The 21350-nt window shown below is 46.2% G+C and overlaps 1 protein-coding gene across 1 annotated transcript in view; it reads left to right on the top strand.

Annotated features, from left to right (window-relative positions):
- TKT (transketolase) overlaps nt 1–21350 on the top strand; it is a 50555-nt gene that overhangs the window by 8696 nt on the left and 20509 nt on the right. Inside the window, exons 2-8 of the mRNA XM_040406647.1 lie at nt 2371–2488; nt 4725–4838; nt 6162–6259; nt 8873–9064; nt 12405–12523; nt 15451–15641; nt 19227–19391. Coding sequence (XP_040262581.1) covers nt 2371–2488; nt 4725–4838; nt 6162–6259; nt 8873–9064; nt 12405–12523; nt 15451–15641; nt 19227–19391 — 997 coding nt within the window. The remainder of the gene's footprint in view (nt 1–2370; nt 2489–4724; nt 4839–6161; nt 6260–8872; nt 9065–12404; nt 12524–15450; nt 15642–19226; nt 19392–21350) is intronic.

Here is a 21350-nt window from a genome sequence, read left to right as displayed (position 1 = left end):
ACAAATCTAGGAATGAGGCCCTGAGACTTTGCCCGGCGTTGCTTTAGTTAGTGATGAGTTGGCACGGCCATTCCTGGTGGGCAGTCATGCCGTTAAATCGGCTTTACTTGTCTTGTCCGGAATGTGCGCTTTTCATAGCAGTGGAATTTTTTGTGCAGTTTTATCTAATGCCCAATGTCAAACACCTCTTGTGGACCTGCGGTCACGTTAGGACACAGAGGACTGTTAGGTAAGGACTGTATATGAGGAACATGCATCATGCAATCAGAATGAATGAAGAAACTGACTGTTTCCCCATAGTTGGGTGATCTGCTATTCCTATAACTGCAGTATTATAACTAGAACTCTCTTACAGAGTTAAACGGGTCGTCCAACCTCCAAAACAATGATAATTATGGTATTGAAAGTGGATAGCATAGAGGAATAAAGCCACTAAGAGGTGACATGACCCCAGGTGGCACGTGACCACTGAGCTCCTGGAGTCATCAGGTAAATAAATGGCTTTTTTTTAATGCTATTTGCTTTTAGGGCCATAAGTACAACTGGTGTGGGGGTTGGAGGGTTTGGACGACGCCTTTAAATATTGATGATCTAGGTAGGTCATCCAAATCTGATCAGTGGGGGGTTTCCAGCTCCCGGCACCACTGCCGACCAGCTAATGGAAAGGGCTGCAGCATTCGCAGGAGTGCTGAGGCCTCCTCCTATGACTTGGGACGGAGCTGCAATACCAAACACATCCAATATGCAATGTACGATGCATCCAGCCGCTTCAGCCTCTTCAAACAGATGATTGGGATTCGGACCTCCATCACGCTGATATTGATGACCTATCCCAGGGATAGGTCATCAGTGTTTAAATCCTGGCAAACCACTTTAACTAGGAACATTGACAATACATAGGGGGTGATTTATCAAAAGTGGCGTACAGTATAACTGGCTAAGTTGCCCATAACAACCAATCAGATTCCACTTTTCATTTTCCAAAGGAGCTCTGAAAAATGAAAGATGGAATCTGATAGGTTGCTATGGGCAACTAAGCCGGTCCTACTGTACGCCACTTTTGCTAAATTTGGCATGATACCTTAAAGGGGTTGTGCAAGAATGGGGGGGGGGGGGCTACTTGGCTGGACCTGTAAAGGAAAGATGACTTACCTGCCTCCCGGCATTGGGTCCCCACCCATTCTCCTCCAGATTTGCCACGTTCCACTGGGCTCCCTCGATAATCTGGTCTGACTTTGCTGCAGCGAATCACTGGCCATGGCGGAGACCCCGATTCCCTGGCGTCATGTGACCATTTGTCAAGGGTAGCCAGTTACCACCGCGGCCAGTGATTGGAAGAAGGAGCAGGTAAGTACTTTACAGGTCCGGCCAAGTGGGGGATTTGCCAAAACCCCCCATTCTTGCACAATCCCTGTAAGATGCCTTCATACAGAGATCATAAAGACACTCTTGGTCTCCGCCAATTGAATTGGGGGACTATGGCTATGTTTTGATGTTTGTGCCAGATACTTTCCTGCGCATACGGCAAATGCACGTGGCAAAGCGCTGCTTGAAATCACCGGTATTGCTATGTCTGTACTAGGGATGTCTTCTGCTGCTCTCTTCCTGATCTTGCTTTGATCTTCTTATTTTTACCTCTGCCTACTCCCTATTTCAGGCCATGAAGAGGAGACAGATCTAGACTGTGGCTAAGTATAAGTGTGGCCTGCATGTAGAATACGTCTTTGGTTTGAGGCTAACAAATGTGAAAGACGTGTGCAAATCTTGGCTCTAACATTTATTCTGCACTGTAAGGATGAGTAATCAGTATTTCCAGCATGCGCCTAATGTGTCCTAACCTGCACGGAGATTTACAGCAGTCACCGTATAAGTCATATAGGGATTAATAGCACAGAACAGAGCCTTTGTTTCTAATTAAGGGGGGGTTTGTTATTTTCCAGATGACTGTCGTGTACTAGACGACATGTCTCGGAGTGACTCTGGTTGTCTGTTGTTGGATTCTTAAGAATTTTATTTGCATTTTCGTGATTTTTACATCTGAAGTATTTGAGGGATTTAATTGCTATTAATTTCAGCTAAATTTGAACTGGGGGCGCTGTTGCTCTGATGTCTATGGAAAGTATAACCTGTTGACTGTGGTGAAAGGTGGTACTGCAAGTTACAAATGTTTCTATTTTTCGAAGAAAAAATACAAATAAAAGAAATTGTCTCCTAGAAATAGCAGTTCTTTTAAAACAGTGAAAAGTCAAGAATATTGTAAGCAAGCCGGATATATCTTCTGCTTGATAGCTTTATATTTTGGCAGCGATTATTACCTTGCAAGGGAAGCAAGTGTCATTTACTGACCGTTTTGTCCACTTTTCCCCCTAGACACCCAACATCATGCTGCAGCGCAGCCGAAATTATGGCGGTCTTGTTTTTCCATACAATGAAGTACAAGCCTCAGGATCCCAAGAACCCCAACAACGATCGCTTTGTCATGTCTAAGGTATGTCTTACATTGACTCACTGAGATTACAGTCATACTCAGGACATCAAGAGGAGCCATTTTGTATAAAGTACACCAAAACAAAGATTTTTTTTTGCAATTTTGCTGTTGGGGAATATGAAGGTGTATGGTGGTGTTTCCCCATGAACATCAATAGAGAAAAATGAGGCTGGATTTATTTCTATATAATATACATCAGTAGTTTTCTATTGTGCCGTTAACTGGGGCTGTTTGAGTTAAGTAAAAATGCGGGCAGCGCCTGTAAATCCTGTAAAATAACAAAACAATCAATACCCGTTTTTTCTCCTTCTAGTGCTGCTCTCCAATGCTCCTTGCTGCTGTTTATTTTCCTGACTGCAGGGATGATGTCCCATGTTCTGCTAAAGCCAGTGATTGGCTGCAGTGGTGACATCCTATATACTGCTGAGGCCATTGATTGGCTGCAGTGGTGATGTCCCGTGTACTGCTCAAGCCAGTGATTGGCTGCAGCAGTGATGTCGCCTGTACTGCTGAGGCGAGTGATTGACTGCAGTGATGTCCTGTTTACTGCTGAGGAGAGTGTTTGGCCTATAGTGGTGATGTCCCGTGTACTGCTGAAACCAGTGGTTTGCTGCAGCAGTGATGTCCCGTGTACTGATGAAGCCACTTATTGGCTGCAGTGCGGATGTCCTTTGTACTGCTGATGTCACTGATTGGTTGCAGTGGTGATTTCCTGTGTACTGCTGAGGACAGTGATTGGTTACAGTGGTGATGTCCTGTGTACTGCTGAGGCCAGTGATTGGTTGCAGTGGTGATGTCCTGTGTACTGCTGAGGCCAGTGATTGGTTACAGTGGTAATGTCTCGTCTACTGCTGAGATCAGTGATTGACTGCAGCGGTGACATCCCATGTACTGCTGACCCCAATGATTAGCTGCACAGTGACTTGTGTGCACAGAATGTCACTGCCGCAGCCAGGAAGATGACTTCAGCAGCAGGTAGCACTAGAGCACATGTTTGGAAGCAGCAGGTGAGGAAAGAGGTAAGGTATGGCTTCTTTTGTTACTTTAGTACGTTTACAGAAGCTGCCTGAGTTTTTATTTAACTCAGACAGTCCCTTTAAAGGGGTTCTCCGGGAATTAAGAAAATGAAAATACTTAAATATTACTTTAGTATAAATATATTCCCAAATACATTTCATTAGCTATAATGGTTCATTTTGTCTAGGGAGCAATCATTAGAGGAGAAATAAAATGGCTGCTGTCCCATTAGTTCACACAAAACCTGTCCTAATCACACAACCGGACAAGTTACATCACAGCACTGAGATAAAGAGCTGCCTCATCTTCCTCTCTTACTTGTCAGGGATTATGATCCTGAATAGAGATGATAAGATCTATAGCTGAATCTCTGTAGGAACGGAGTTCATGAGGAGACATGAAGTATAGAGAGGATGGACAGGACAGACTGTGGTAATGGAGACTGCATACAAGAGCTGCTGCTCATTATCTACACCCCCGCTATCCTCTGTGTACTTCATGTCCCTTAATGAACTCCATTCCTACAGAGATTCATCTGAAGATCATATTAAACTGTATTCAGGATCATAATCCCTGACAAGTAAGAGAGGAGGATGGCGCAGCTCTTTAACTTGTCCTGCTGTGTGATTAGGACAGGTTTTGTGTGCACTAGTAGGATGGCGGCCATTTTATTTCTCCTAATGATTGCTCCCTGGACAAAACGAGCCATTATAACTAATGAAAGGTATTTGGTAATCTATTTATAATGAAATAATATTTAAGTATTTTCATTTTCTTAATTCCCGGAGAACCCATTTAAGGTAACACAGGTAGACACATTAGGTTAAGGCTAGCTAAATCCACCAGGTGAATCGCGAACGACCCTCTTATGTATATTAGAGGTCTTTGGTGGCGGTATATTTCCCTCTTCCTGGCCGAACCTAACATGCATGTGCCCAGAGGTTGGGAGAGACAGCGGTTGGCAGAAAAAAATGTTTGGCCTACAGCTACGGAAGATGTATGGACCTCTATGACCTTGGTTGCTGCTTTTATATGGTCTATTGAAGGGAGTCAGTTTTCCCATATTGATTTACTACAATGTTTTCCCCATTTTGTTTTGTCATATCGGTAATGTTTTATCCTACAAGGATGCTTTAGCTCGTGTTTTGTCTTCCCAATAATGAAAAAAAAGATGAAGTCTCTGTGGGAACTAAATGTACTAAATATTTTTATCCTTCAGGGTCATGCAGCTCCGATCCTGTACGCAGCCTGGGCAGAGGCCGGTCTTCTGCCCGAGTCAGAGCTGTTAAACTTGAGGAAACTTGACTCTGTCCTTGAAGGTCATCCCGTGCCGGTGCGTATTTACTACTGCCCTTACATTAATGTGGACCTCTTGTGTTTTCACATCTCCTGATCTTTATGGGTCTTCTTAGCAGCTTAAAATGTACCTATCATTCCACAAATTTACCTCTCTACACCTTTTTTCTCGAGGCTTAGCCTTTTTTTCCTATTCGTTTCCAACGCATGCAATGCATACATCTTTTTTTGGACATGTCTCATTTCTTAGTTTCCGTTACTCCGTCTTCATAATATCTACGTTTCTGCTCTGAGGGGGCAGGACTGTAGCGCAGCCGTCACCCAATGCTGTGACATCTCCGCCCAGGGGAAAGCTGGGTAATGAGAGAGCTCTGCGAACACTGCGGGAGCGCGCATTGCATTGCGAACAGGAAGCAATCTGTAGACGTACGCAGTGAGTCAGTCTACGGATTGTGCTTGACAACGGAAGACGTCCTGAATGTTTGGGCGTAAACAGACCTTAACCGCAAAAGGGAGGACAAAAAAGGCGCATTTTTTAGCAACTTTTAAAAAGACAATATATTACAAATTTGAAGGTTAAGATAACAGGTACTCAATTAAGACATGTAGATTGAAATGATAGGTACACTTTAACTATCAGTAGTGAACCCTTATATGAAAAACGAATACAATAAGAACCTTGATTTAAAAGGGTTGTCCTGGATTTTGATATGGATGGCCTATCCTCAGGATAGGTCATCCATATCAGATCGGTGGGGGTCTGTTTCCCGACAATCCCGTTGATCAGATGTTTGAAGAGATTGCAGCGCTTTGCCGATCACTCCATCATTTCCCTAGGCCAGTGATGTCACGTTCATCAGTCACATGGCTTAGGAGCAGCTCATCCTATTCAGGTGAATGGGGATGAGCTGCAATACCAAGCACAGCCACTATCCAATGGACGGCGCTGTGCTTAATAAGCTGCAAGGAGGTCGGCTGATCAACGAGGATGTGGGATGTCAGACTCCCGTCGTGTCTGATTTTGATGAGCTACCCTGAGGCCAGGTCATCAATATTAAACACCCAGAAAAACCCCTTTTAAGCTTAAGGGCACAAAAGACCTTCTCTGGCGGTGGATCCACTGGAGTTCTGAAAAGGAGTTCTAAAACAGGTGTAGAAAATGGTGACTGAGACAGACGGGGCGAAGACGCAGATTTGTTAGTTGCGCCGCCATCTGCGCCTGAAATACGCCTAATTTAGTAAATGACCCCCTAAATGTCTCCCATTGGCCTGAGCGGCTTCAGTCAGATGTTTGTTGCCTCCGTATGCAATATTCCCAGGGTTTGAAGAGCATTGATCCCGTAATGTTTTTCTGATGTAGAGACAAGAATTCACAGATGTGGCCACAGGATCGCTGGGACAAGGACTGGGTGCAGCGGCTGGAATGGCTTATACTGCAAAGTACTTTGATAAGGCCAGGTAACTGTTGTTTCTACATCTCTCTTTAACTTTCAAATTAATGTATATATGGTGCTATACTTAAAGGGGTTGTATAGGATTTCAAATCATGGCTGCTTTCTTTAAAAAAAAAACTGCGCCACCCCCATCCTTGTGTTGTGTCTGGTATTGCAGTGTAGCGCCACTGAAGTGAATGGAGTGGAGCTGCACTACCACACACAATTTATAGATGGGGTGCTGTTTTTGGAAGAAAGGAGCCACAATTTTTTAATCCTGTACAACCCACTCCGATGAAGCAGATGATTTTGCAGTTGGCTGCTCCTCTTTCCCTGTGGGAGCCGCTACAAGGGGAGAAAAGTAGTACATGTAGCCTGTGTAATGCATGGAGGGGCGGGATCCACAGAGGTCATTTTTAGGAGCGGACCCGTACGCAGATCTCAGGGCAACATAGCAAACGTTGGCATGGGCCCCCCCGTCCCATCCAGTTTCCCAATGTGCTTGCGTTAAACACTTCAAGGCAATGAAAAATGCAAAGGACGACTCCTCAGATTGCTGATAAATTTACGCTTTTTTTATGAAGTGGAAGAAACTGTTAATAAAAAAAATCATAATTAAAAAAGTCGCCCTCCTCTTCACCCACTTTATACAGATATGTTGGAAAAAGTGGAACAAGTGTTCATTCTGAACACCATATTTCTCGATGTACTTACAGAAGACAGTCAGTGATAATTCCTTCTCTCCAAACATTATTTGATAAAACTGACTGTCTGCCGACACCACTAGGGGGAGCTCAGTGCAAAGGAATTTGTACAGTTACCATTTACTTTACTGAAAGCTGTAAGTTATCTCTTAGCATTGAGCTTCTCCTTGTGGCAACTGATGGAAAATGCAGCAAATCTAAACTGGGAACAGGAGGAGCAGTTCAGCATTGGGCCCCCACCCCCCAGATACCATAGCAGTCACATCGTGTGCCTGCATGGTATGCTGTTGCTCGACAATTTTTGGAAGTCCAATGGCGGTGAATGGAGGGTTGTTTTCTATTTACTTTGGGGCCCTGTTTTTGAAATAGGAATATGTCCCAGAAGTGGGACCTTCACCTAACGGATATTTATGGCATATCCTATCCATATGACATAAATGTCAGAGATGGGAATACCCCTTTAAATTTTTTTAAATCTTTTTATACTTGACTGAACAAATTTCAGTTTACTTGATAAGGCCAGGTATAAAATGCTATGCCTGTTTGTTTAGGAGTGCCTGTTTGAGCCACACATTGTCATCGACTTGGGATATTCAGTAACTTTTCATCACCTCCCATCAGACGTGCAGGATTTGGAAGGTGTGGCGGCTTATTCTGAGGCACAATTATTCACATTACTCATTGCTGCCATAGATTTCTACGAAAAAGCAATGTTGCATAATGACCCTAATACAAATAAAAGCCATTGTTTTCACAAACAATGGCTTTTATTGACCCGTGTGTGACCCGTGCCTGTGCTGCGGCCCGCAAATAGCGGGCCGCAATGCACGATCGCCGGCCGTAGGTCTGCCGCATCGGATCGCGGACCCATTCACTTTAATGGGTCCACGATCCGGCCGTTCCGCTAAAAGATAGGACTTGTTCCATCTTTTTGCGGAACGGAAGTACGGGACGTAACCCCACGGAGGCACTCCGTAGTGCTTCCGAGGGGTCCCGTCCCGTGCGGCCGTTCCGCGATTCTGGATTTGCGGACCCATTGAAGTGAATGGGTCGGCATCCGTGATGCGTATTTCACACGGAACTGTGGCCGTGCATTGCGGCCCGTGATCTGCGGGCCGCAATACGGCCACGGATCACACACGTTCGTGTGAACTTAGCCTAAGCTATCCAAAAACATGTGTTTTTTTTTTGCTGTGTGAAAACTTCTCTTGCTTTAGGGGTAGAAGATTGCCAGGTTTTTCAGATCTGTTGATGAAGGCATGTTCTCTTCACTAAAATCTTTGAAGACGAGGACACTCTGAACTTCCATGGCTTACATCTGGAACCTCAACTAAGGCCTCTGGCACACGACTGTATGGCTTTTTCAGTATTTTGCAGTCCACAAAAAACAGATCTGCAAAAAATACGGATGATGTCCGTGTGCATTCCGTTTTTTTTGCGGAACGGAACAGCTGGCCCCTGATAGAACAGTACTACCATTGTCCGTTATGCGGACAATAATAGGACATGTTCTATCTTTGAATGGAACTGAAATCCGGAAACGGAAGGCATACGGAGTACCTTCAGTTTTTTTTGCGGATCCATTGAAATGAATGGAACGCAAAAAACAGAACGAAAACTGAAAAAAAACAAAAACATTTGTGTGCAAGAGGCCTAAGGGCAATTACAATGACTAAGATCCTTCCTCAGCTACCTGTTCCCCAAGCTTCAGGACTCTCTGTCTTTATGTCTGATACAGCAGTTTCACACCACAAGCTCTTTCTTCAGGGGTGGGTGTGGACATAAGGACCCTGAACCTGTTTTTGGGAAGGATCCAGTATATGAACATGCAGAACTGCAGTGCCATCTAGCGTTGGGCTAACACCACCTCACTTACTTAGCATAGGAGAAGCATGAACGGAAACTGCTAATACAGTCGTTCTTTATTTTCGCAGTAACCGAACATACTGTCTGCTGGGGGATGGAGAGACCTCAGAAGGTTCTGTTTGGGAAGCCATGAATTTTGCGGGTATTTACAAGTTGGACAATCTTACTGCCATCATAGATGTCAACCGCCTGGGACAGAGTGAACCCGCTCCTCTGCAGCACAAAGTGGAGATCTACCAAAAACGTTGCGAGGCCTTTGGGTAAGCAATATTTGTACCATACTGTATATAGTCAATTACATTTACTAGATGGTACTAGTATCACATTTCTAGTGTTGTTCAGGGGACTATCTGACTTTTGGTAAAAGAGAGCCCACAACTGTTGATCAGGGAGGGAATTGCAAGGAATCTGAATTTCGCCACCCATAAACGTGAGAGTTTCATAGCTGGAAGCCATTGGTTTCCGTGGGGTCTGCCGTCTCTCTCATGTCTGCTGTGCCTGCTCCATAGTTCCCTGACAAAAGAAGGTTTGGAGAGTTTCGATTGTAACCTGTCCAAGCACTGTTTTTGCCCTGGAGTGGCAGCCATTTATACCCTGTCCCCGTTAAAATAACCATGTGCTCCTGGTCACCGTGAGTATGCATATTTATGTGGGAGTCAGCCAGGATAGCTGTTGGAAGATGGTTATCTTAAAGGGGCATTTCCATGGTATGTGGTGGTCATTGGTGGCCAGTTGAACTCTCTGTGCTACACTGTTTCCACAACCCCTGCCACCTCTGGCCATAGCATACCATATCAGTGATGGCTAACCTCCGGCACTCCAGCTGTGGTGAAACCACGACCCCCAGCATGCTCCATTCATTTCTACTGAGTTCTGAGAAAAGCCAAGCAAGTGTGCATCTTGGGAGTTGTAGTTTTACCACAGTTGGAGGTTAGCCATCACAGCCATAGGTATTCAAACCTCTGCTATGAATGGCTGATATTGGAATACCCCTTTAAGCCTTGGTTCAGTATTAAGCATTAGATTTGTATTGCTTCTACTCTCAGCATAAGGGCTCATTCACACGACCGTGGTTTGGTTCCGCATCCAAAAATGCAGCTCGGGTGCGGACCCATTCACTTCAGTGGGGCCGCAAAAGATGCAGACAGCACTCCGTGTGCTTTCCGCATCCGTTGCTCCGTTCCGTGGCCCCTCAAAAATTCTGGTCCTATTCTTGTTTGTTTTGCGGACAAGAATAGGCATTTCTATACAGGGCCGTCCGTTCCGTTCCGCATATTGCGTAAGGCACACAGGCGGCATCCGTGTTTTGCGGATCCGCAATTTGCGGACCGCAAAATACGGCACGTTTGTGTAAACAAACCCTAAGGCCTCATGCACACGGCAATTTGCGGTCCCCAATGCACAGGCAACGTCCGTGCGCTGGCCGGGACGGATCGAGACCCATTCAACTTGAATAGGTCTGTGATCCGTCCGCACCGCATAAAAATAGAACATGTTTTTGCGGTGCGGAGGTACGGACAGAAACACCACGGAAGCACTGTAGTGCTTCAGTGGGGTTCCGTGCCACCGTTCCGCACCGCAGGTTCGGATTGCGGACCCATTCAAGTGAATCCGTGATGCGGGGAGCACACAGCCGGTGCCTGCATATTGCGGACCCGCTGTTTGCAGGCCGCAATACGGCCACGGCCGGGCAACAGCCGTGTGCATGAGGCCTAAGCAAGGAATATATTAGTGAATTGCAGATAATGTATTTCTCTAATATTTTGACAGAAGTATGTCCAATAAAGAGTTAAACTATAGTTTCAGAGAGCAATGGCATGGCAATCCTACAAATGAATCCAACAATAGAGTATACTTATTAATACTGTCTTAAATTTAGATGCGCCAAATTAATCTTAGTGACTTGCGCTGAATGATCAATTTGGTGGGTGTCTGCACACGGTGTAGATTTGTGGGCAGAAAATCTGCAAGAAATCTGCAAGAAAATCTGCAACATAAATCTGCACTATTTATTGCGGTTTTAGCGCATTTTTTGTGTGATTATTATTTTCTTTTGTGTTTTTTTATTTTTTATGTATTTTATTTTGGGTGCAGATTCTGCAGATCTCGCCCTTCCATTGAAAAAGGTGAAATCTGCACAAAAAACGTACAACAACAGTTGACATGCTGTGGATTTCAAAATCCACACCGCAGTCCTATTTCTGCAGCTAAGAAAAAAGCAAAGTATGCATGAGATATGCCTAATCTCATACACTTTGCTCTGGCACTGTGAAAAACACACGTAATCTGCATAGTGTGCAGGCAGCCTTAGACACTTTTTTTCTAACTTCATGCCACCTCTTGGTCAACTTACCTTACTGCAGTGCTTCTCAATTATTTTCTGTCATGCCCCCCCCCCCCCCCCCTAGGAAGAAGAAAACATTTCGCGCCCCCCGCGCGACTGTAAATAGTATCATTTGTCTATAAAATTGTTATAAGTACACCTCTGCATAACACTGTATCCTTATTAACGTATAAGAGAATAAAAAAAGAAAGAAATGTGGATCGGACACACACTTATGGGGGGATCTGTGGATGACGGACACTTATGGTGGGAATCTGTGGCTGGCACTGTTATGGGCTGGGGGGGCACTGTGGATGGCACTGTTATATATGTGCCATCCACAGACCCCCCACCCCATAACAGTGCCATCCACAGTGCCCCCCCCAGCCCATAACAGTGCCATCCACAGACCCCCACCCCTTAACTGTGCCATCCACAGATTCCGTGTGCCCGCCGCCGCCGTTTAAAGTTATTAAACATGCCCCCCTCACTCCTAATACTACCGTATATCCGAATTTCTTCTGTATAATGCCGGCAGGCGGGCCGGGCGGCCGGCGCGTCCCTCAGTGACGTCACTTGTCTGCGCCGCCTGCTTCATTCATAAAGCAGGCGGCGCAGGCACGTGACATCACTGAGGGACGCGCCGGCCGCCCGGCCCGCCTGCCGGCATTATACAGAGGAAATTCGGATATACGGTACTATTAGGAGTGAGGGGGGCATGTTTAATAACTTTTAATTCAATAATACATTTTATATTAGTATACCGGAGGGATCGGTGGGGCGGGGCTATAGTACAGTGACCGCACCGCCCCACCGCTATTGCCGGCCCCCAGCTCCTCCTCCCAGTCCGGCCCCCGCTCCGTACATCGCGTCCAGGGCCTGCGCCGGCCTCTGATCAGACGGGAGATGAGCGCTTCCACAATGGAAGTGCTCATCTCCCTGCCACATATTACACTGCAAGCTGTCGGCCGCCCGGCGCCCCTGTTGCTATGGCGCCCTGTGCGGCCGCACAGCCCGCACACCCCAAAGGCCGGCCCTGAACGAGCCCCCCTTTACGGAGCCTGGCGCCCCCCCTGGGGGGAGCGCCCCACTATTTGAGAAGCACTGCCTTAGACCAATTTTTGTGCCCAAATTTTTGCACAATGTGGTGCATTTTAAGCCTTTCTTAGCCCTTTCTGCTAAACTACACGGTTTCAGGGGCGCACCCTTCTTATGCTTGTTCTTGTACAGAACTGTGTAGTCACTAATAACACTTATGTATTATCTGTGCGTTCTAGGTGGCACACTGTTGTTGTGGATGGTCACAGTGTAGAAGAGTTGTGTAAGGCGCTCACTCATGTGAAGAACCAACCGACTGCTATCATCGCCAAAACATTTAAAGGCAAAGGGATCTCAGGTACAGTGCACACAAGGCTGTAGAGACCTCACTTTGAAAAAACTTTAAAGGGATTGTGCAGTGGCTTAGGGCTTGTTCACACAGCCGTTGTGGTTCCGTGGCCATATTGCGGTCCGCATACGGCACCAGCCCGTGTGCACTCTGCTTCACGGATGCGGACCCATTCACTTAAATGGGTCCGCAATCACGGAGATGCGGAACGCAAGCTCTACGGAGTGTTTCCGTGGTGTTTCTGTCCGTGCCCTTCGCGCCGCAAAAAAATAGAACTTGCTAAATTTTTTTGCGGTGCGGACGGATCACAGACCCATTGAAGTTGAATGGGTCTCGATCTGTCCCGGCAGCCGCACGGACGTTGCCCCTGCATTGGGGGCCGCAAATTGCGGTCCCCAATGAACGGAACCACAACGGCCGTGTGACTAAGCCCTTAATATTCATGACCTATCCTCAAGGATAGGTCATCAATATTAGATTGACAGCAGTGTTGAGCAAACTTTGTGTTTTCAAGTTCGGAGTACAAGGTTCGGGTTATCTAAGAATTCCGTTATAGATTCTGCTACCACGGTCCATAACTTATGGTCCGTTGTAGCGGAATCCATAATTCAAACCTTGTACGCCGAACTTGAAACACAAAGTTCGTTCAACTCTAATTGACAGATGTCCTACTTCTGACACTCTGCCAATCAGCTGTTTGGGCTCTTTCACACGAGTGGATCCCGTGCGGGTAATCCGCTGCGTGAGAGAGAGCTAAGCCCCGTTCCGGACAGCAGAGACACGGAGCATTAACATGATTGATGATGCTCCGTGCCTTTCTGTGACCTTTTTGCTACAAAATCACAGTGACAACTTTATCTCACTGTGATTTTGTAGTAAAAAGGTCACAGAGAGGCACGGAGCATCATCAATCATGTTAATGCTCCGCGTCTCTGCTGTCCGGAGCGGGGCTTGGCTCTCTCTCACGCAGCGGATTACCCACACCGCATCCACTCGTGTGAAAGAGCCCTTTGATGTGTTGGCAGTGCTCATGCATGTACTGCTCCCTCTTTAAAATGACCTGCCCACCATTCCTTTCTAGTGGCAATGAAGAGTAACTAAAACTGCTTGTCTCGTTAAGGCCTCCTTCACACGAACGTGTGCGCCCCGTGGTCGTGCTGTGGCCTGCAAAATGCGGGCCGCAATGCACGAACACCGTCCGAGGGGCATCCGCAGCGGATCGCGGGACCTATTTACTTTAATGGGTCCGCGATCTGGCCTTTCCGCAAAAAGATAGGACATTTTCTATCTTTTTACGGAAGTACGGGACAAAACCGTAGTGCTTCCGTAGGGTTCCGTTCCGCACCATTCCGCATCTCCGGATTTGCGGACTCATTGAAATGAATGGGTCCGCATCCGTGATGCGGAATGCACACTGAACGGCACCCGTGTATTGCGGATCCGCAATACGTTCGTGTGCAGGAGGCCTAACTTGAATAAGACAGAGCAGTTGTAATGACACCCTACTGCCTCTACAAAGGAGACGATGCGCAGGTAATTCTGCAGAGGGGGCAGCACTTGCACCACTACCCCTTCAAACAGCTGGATAAGCCAAGAGTTGGACCCCCGCTTATCTGACATTGATGACGTATCCTGAAAATAGCTTATCAATATTAAACCACTGCACCACCCTTTTAACATCGGCAAGCAACTAATTTTTTCAGGCATTATGCTCCTGTGGGTTCCTTTTGGAGTTTATAGGAATTCATCAGATTCTCCTTTGATGTGTATCTTGTCTTCCGGCATAGAGTTCCGTCGTCGGGGCTCTATGCCGGAAGAATCCTGATCAGGATTATCCTAATGCATTCTGAATGGAGAGAAATCCGTTCAGGATGCATCAGGATGTCTTCAGTTCCGGAACGGAACGTTTTTTGGCCGGAGAAAATACTGCAGCATGCTGCGCTTTTTGCTCCGGCCAAAAATCCGGAACACTTGCCGCAAGGCCGGATCCGGAATTAATGCCCATTGAAAGGCATTGATCCGGATCCGGCCTTAAGCTAAACGTCGTTTCGGCGCATTGCCGGAGCCGACATTTAGCTTTTTCTGAATGGTTACCATGGCTGCCGGGACGCTAAAGTCCTGGCAGGCATGGTAAAGTGTAGCGGGGAGCGGGGGAGCAGTATACTTACCGTCCGTGCGGCTCCCGGGGCGCTCCAGAGTGACGTCAGGGCGCCCCAAGCGCATGGATGACGTGATCGCATGGATCACGTCATCCATGCGCATGGGGCGCTCTGACGTCATTCTGGAGCGCCCCGGGAGCCGCACGGACTGTAAGTATACCGCTCCCCCGCTCCCCACTACTACTATGGCAGCCAGGACTTTAATAGCGTCCTGGGTGCCATAGTAACACTGAAAGCATTTGGAAGACGGTTCCGTCTTCAAATGCTTTCAGTACACTTGCGTTTTTCCGGATCCGGAGTGTAATTCCGGCAAGTGGAGTACACGCCGGATCCGGACAACGCAAGTCTGAAAGAGGCCTAAGAGAGTACTTGCTTTTAGTAACTATGCCCATTGAATTCAGTCAATGCTAACAAACTTCAGTCTTGCATGTATCGGTGCCTTCCCACATGCCACAATTTTCCTCTGCAGACAAACCTGATGCAAATCCGCATGTCTGTCTTGGGGTTTTAAGGCAGAATTGCTATAGATTTCATTCACCCTTTGCAAATGCAGTGCAAAGAATGAAATCTGCAGCAATTCCACATCAGAATCCACTTATAAGAAGAGCAAAGTTGCATCCGATTCGTCGGTAGTGGAAAATTACTGTACGTGTGACGGCAACTTCAACAGACATTTGCATTTAGCAGCTTTTTCCACCAGCAAGAACAGCCGATGGACCGAGGGTCTCAGAAGCAGGACCCCATCTCACCTTTGTTTTGTTTCATTTTTTATTAAAGGTGTTGAAGATAAGGAAAACTGGCATGGAAAGCCACTTCCAAAAGACCTGGCTGAACAAGCCATTAAGGAGATAGAGAGCAAGATCCAAAGCAAGAAGAAATTAACTCCAGCACTTCCAGTGGAGGATGCACCTTGTGTCAACATCAAAAATATTAAGATGCCTTCTCCTAACTTTAAATTGGGAGAAAAGGTGGGTGAACGTTCCCCATAGCAGTGATCCCAGATGCAGAGTACTGGGATCACTGCATCGGTGTTTAGTTTTCGATCCTTCTGATCTGTTAGAAGAACAGAAAAAAAAAAAAAACTAAAGAAAACTGACCCTTTATTTTGGGCATCCGTTACCCTCATTTTGCATCCGTTTTTTTCAGTTCCGTCTGAGATCTTTTGTTTAGACGGAATAAAAAGTCCTGGGAGGAGAAATCATTTCTCTCCTGTCTAAAATAAGGGATCTCGGACTAAATTGACAAAAACTGTCAAAATGAAGGATCCTTTTTTAAAAAAAAAAGATGGATCAGAAGGACGAAAAAATAAATGGCCATGTGAATTTGGCTTCATGCGTTATGTCCTAACTTGTTGAGAAATACAGTATATGTCCTATTTAGATCACTTTGAATATCTGCATATCAGGCCTAGTTCACACTTCAGTGTTTGGTCAGTGATTTTCGTCAGTGATTGGTAGCCAAAAGCAGGATTGGAGCCTGGACAGAGTTATATAGGTGGCCGAAAAAAGCGTTTGCGTCGGAGCCAGCAGATAAACTGTGCAGAGACCGACAGAACCTAATGGGGGTTTTGTTCTGATTGTTCATCCTGTCTGGCCTGATGACATAGATTTCAATTTAACCCCATGATGACTGTCATATAGTTTCCTGACAGCGACTGTTCAAGACATTTCTTCTGATGTGTCTCCTTTTTAAAGTGGTGCTTCAGAAAAAGATTGCAGCCGCATGCGATGAGCAATCCTGATGCCAAGGCTGTTGCTAACAGCCCTGGGCACCAGGCACTGATTGGCGATTGGTAAGGTCAACGCATCATCTGAGGTCTTTAACAGAGAGAGTCTTTCTCTGTCAGCTCATTGGCCCCCTGCAACATGATTGTGGGGGTCGATGCCTTACTATAGCAACCTAACAATAGCCTCCAGGTTTAGCAAAAGCATCTGCTATTAGACCATGAGGCATGACCTAATAGTTTTCCTGTCAGTGTAAGGCCCCATGCACACGACCGTATTTTGTTTCCGTGTCCGATCCGTCTTTTTTGCGGATAGGATGCGGACCCATTCATTTCAATGGGTCCGCAAAAAACGCGGACAGCACACCGTGTGCTGTCCGCATCAGTATGTCCGTTCCGTTGCTCCGCCAAAAAAATAGTGCATGTCCTATTTTTTTCTAGTTTGCGGACAAGGATAGGCATTATTACAATGGATCTGCAAAAAAAACGAATCTGCAAAAAAAAACAGATGCCATACAGAACGTCATCTGTTTTTTTTGCGGACCGCAAAACACACGGTCGTGTGCATGAGGCCTAATACTGACAGTCAATAATACTTTAACACGAGCAATAGGAATTGTGTCCAGATCTGTTCAGTGAAAACTGATGGTTTTGGAGACAAGTTCAATCAGTTTTTCCGCCATTGTGTCCAGTGTTTCATTTTTTTCCACGTGGATGCAATCAGTTTCTGATGTGTTTTTCACAAGCTTAAAGAAAAAAAATGAAGAATAAGGCTCCTTTCACACAAGCGAGTTTTCCGCGCGGGTGCAATGAGTGACGTGAACGCATAGCACCCGCACTGAATCCTGACCCATTCATTTCAATGGGTCTGTGTACATTATTTTCACGTATCACTTCTGCGTTGCTTGAAAATCGCAGCGTGTTCTATATTCTGTGTTTTTCACGAAGCCCAGGCCCCACAGAAGTGAATGGGGCTGCGTGAAAAACGCATTGCATCCGCAAGCAAGTGCAGATGCAATGCGTTTTTTCACTGATGGTTGCTAAGAGATGTTGTTTATAAACCTTACGTTTTTTTATCACGCGCGTAAAAAACACATTAAAGAATAACCTTTGCGCCGAAATCTGCAACTTTTCCCTGCTCACACCAGGTTTTAAAAAATTTGCCTGTTTTAAGCTTAAAAAATTATCTAAATTTAAGCCAGCAAGGAAGCGGTCTTACATTTAGACCGGCACTGGATACGCTGAAGTTATTTAGAGGCTGGTAACTCTACATAACTTTGGTGGATCCACCGCCAGTGCAGGGGCTTATTAAGACCGGCGTCTAAAACGCTGGTGTTAATAAATGACCCCCTAGGTGTCTCACAGCGGGGAGACCTTGTGATCAGTTGTCCAAGCTGTACAATTTCTTAAAGCATGACTAACTTTAAAAAAAAAACACGAAACTTTTTATATCTCATAGAGACATATCAAAGGTTTTGATCAGTGGGGCTCTGAGCTCTGAGGCCCCCATGATCTCTAGAACTAGGGGTGAGAAGCGGTGCACAAGACGGGCTATGTAGAAGTCTATGGGCTCAGCTCGATCCGTCCTCAGCAGCGAGGAGAGAGCGCGCGATATGCAAGTGCTTTTCCTTCCTTGTTCTAGTGATCGGTGCGTATTTGAGCACTCAGACCCCCACCGATCAAAACTTTTGATAGGTATCTGTGTCATATCAATAGTTTTTTTTTAACAGTTAGTGTCGCTTTAAAGAGGACTTTTCATTGGTCTTAACATTCCAATATTATTACCTAGCAGTGCACGGCTTTATTAGGAGATGTCAGGGCGCTTTTTCTTTTTCAGCTCGGCTGCTCAGTTCCAGTGATGGCCAGTTCGCAGTGTTCGCCAGCGAACACATGCGGGCTGCCGTCTTGACTCACCCGTCCGGCGATGCACAGGTAAGCCCTTGCCTGTGCCGGGAGCCGGTCTGAAATCAATTGCGGTCATTGGGAGCAGGCAGTTCCGAGAACAGCCCGATGAAGGCCCCCTGTGGCTGTTCTCGGAACTGCCTGCTCCCGGTGACCGAATTTGATTTCAGACCTGCTCCTGGCACAGGCAAGGGCTTACCTGTGCGTTGCCGGACGGGTGAGTCAAGATGGTAGCCCGCATGTGTTCGCTGGTGATCACTGCTCAGTTCCCCCGCTGTGCATCCTGTTCGCTTTTGCCGCCCTGTATGCTAATCAGCAGCATCGGTACATGCTAATCAGCAGCATCGGTACATGCTAATCAGCAGCATCGGTACATGCTAATCAGCAGCATCGGTACATGCTAATCAGCAGCATCGGTACATGCTAATCAGCAGCATCGGTACATGCTAATCAGCAGCATCGGTACAGGGTACATTTCACATACACATCGGTACATTTTCACCAACTTCTGAACTATCACAGTGGCATGTCCCCCTCTTCCCTTGTAGATTGTAAGTCCTTTGCGGGCACGGTTCTCTCTCTCTCCCTCTATCTCTCTCTATCACTCTGAAAAGTTTTGACCATTGTGCGTCCGGGGGCTGATATTATCACTGATCACTAAAACGAGGGAGCAGACATGCGCACCTGACGCTCTGCCCCATCACTCCATTTGGTCCTGCTCAGCTCTCCTCCGAGAGTGTGTACAGATTCATATAAAGTCTATAGGAGAAACAAAGGGGCACAGCACTCAGCTGATCTTCTGTCTCCTCAAGTGTCTAAGGGCTCTCAGCACCCCGACCCCAACCAATTTAAATTACCCAGAAAATGATTCCATATTGTAGCTCTCTTCTGTTAGTGAAGTTGTACTAATGATGCATTTCTCTTCCAGGTTGCCACTCGTAAGGCATACGGCTTGGCCTTAGCTAAACTTGGACACGCAAACAAAAGAGTCATTGCCCTGGATGGTGACACCAAGAACTCCACCTTTGCTGAGCTCTTCAAAAAGGAGCACCCAGACCGTTACATTGAATGTTACATTGCTGAACAAAACATGGTGAGTCCTGCTAACACCTCCACCCCATACGAGGAGCTCAACATGGCAATAGTGGCAGCTAACTAACTGTGGACGCAGAGCGACCCGTGTATACAGATATTTATTAATAGGTGGACGTAATTACTGTGATTTCTGTACATGAGAAAATGGCATCGTGTGCATGCCATGCAGATCCCAAAAATGGTGCCCGTAGAAAGCTTTGGGCCCTTGTTGTACTACTGCGTGCCTCAGATTGTACATGGAGGCTTTACTCACTGGGGCACATTTACTAAGACCGGCTTTTCACACTAGTCTCGCACTGCCGTAAGATTTGTCTAATTTATGATGGGCATGCTCCTCTTCATAAATTAGGTGCGTCTATAGCAGTCCTTGAGCCTGGCAAAAAACAATACTTCGTCCCCTGGCTGGCGTACTTTTTTGCCAACATTTATGCCTATTTTCCAGCGTAAATGTTAGTAAATTTGCTGGGGCTGGAGTCTCTGCTCCACCCCTGGCATGCTCAACAGCCAAATAGGATGTGAAACCGGCCGTGCGACTAAATATTGTTAAAAAAGGGACTTGTGACAATTTTTTCGACCATTAAGTCCCTTAATAAATGACCCCCACTGTTTCATAGGCATCATTGACAAATGAAATTGTGCCATATGCCACGCATTATATCTTACATAGACATTCTTCCCTAGGAAAATTCTCATAAAGGGACCCCAAAGAAGGAGCCATGTCTGTGCACACTGGATATTTGAAGCCTGTTCCTGAATTGCATTAGTCCAGGAATTCACATCACACTGATTCTGCATGTGATGAATTACCACAATTAAAGGGGTTATCCAGTTAAGTTATACTCCCCTTACCGATCCCCCACCAGTCCAGTCCTGCTTCTTCCCAGGTTATCTGCTAGTCTCTGTATACTTACCTCCAGCGATGACATTCCAGCACGGGCATGAGGTTACGGCTGTGGCCAATGTTTGATTTTCGCGTTCACACATCCATGTCGAAACGTCAGAGTTGGAGCCCAGGATACAGAGACCGATGGGAACCTGTGGAGAAGAAGGTGGGAATCAGTGGGGGGGTATAAGGCCCCTTTCACACGGGCGAGTATTCTGCGCGGATGCGATGCGTGAGTTGAACGCATTGCACCCGCACTGAATCCTGACCCATTCATTTCTATGGGGCTGTGCACACGAGCGGTGATTTTCACGCATCACTTCTGCGTTGCGTGAAAATCGCAGCATGCTCCTCTTTGTGCGTTTTTCACGTAACGCAGGCCCCATAGAGATGAATGGGGTTGCGTAAAAATCGCAAGCATCCGCAAGCAAGTGCGGATGTGGTGCGATTTTGACGCATGGTTGCTAGGAGACGATTGGGATGGGGACCCGATCATTATTATTTCCCCTTATAACATGGTTATAAGGGAAAATAATAGCATTCTGAATACAGAATGCATAGTACAATTGCGCTGGAGGGGTTAAAATAAATAAAAAATGATTTAACGCACCTTAATCCACTTGCTCGCGCAGCCGGCATCTCTTCTGTCTTCTTTTTTGCTGTGTGCAGGAAAAGGACCTGTCATGACATCACTCCAGTCATCACATGGTCCGTCACATGATCTTTTACCATGGTGATGGACCATGTGATGACCGGAGTGACGTCAACACAGGTCCTTTTCCTGCACACAGCAAAAAAGAAGACAGAAGAGATGCCGGCTGAACGAGCAAGTGGATTAAGGTGAGTTAAATCATATATTTTTTTTTTAACCCCTCCAGCGCTATTGTACTATGCATTCTGTATTTAGAATGCTATTATTTTCCCTTATAACCATGTTATAAGGGAAAATAATACAATCTACCCAGCATCTAACCCAAACCCGAACTTCTGTGAAGAAGTTCGGGTTTGGGTACCAAGCATGCAGATTTTTCTCAGTGCAAAACGCATTACAATGTTTTGCACTCGCGCGGAAAA

This window comes from Bufo bufo, chromosome 9 (assembly GCF_905171765.1).
Source record: "Bufo bufo chromosome 9, aBufBuf1.1, whole genome shotgun sequence".
NCBI lineage: Eukaryota > Metazoa > Chordata > Amphibia > Anura > Bufonidae > Bufo > Bufo bufo.
The sequence above is the reverse complement of the archived record's forward strand: the minus strand, read 5'-3'. Positions and strand labels throughout refer to the sequence as shown.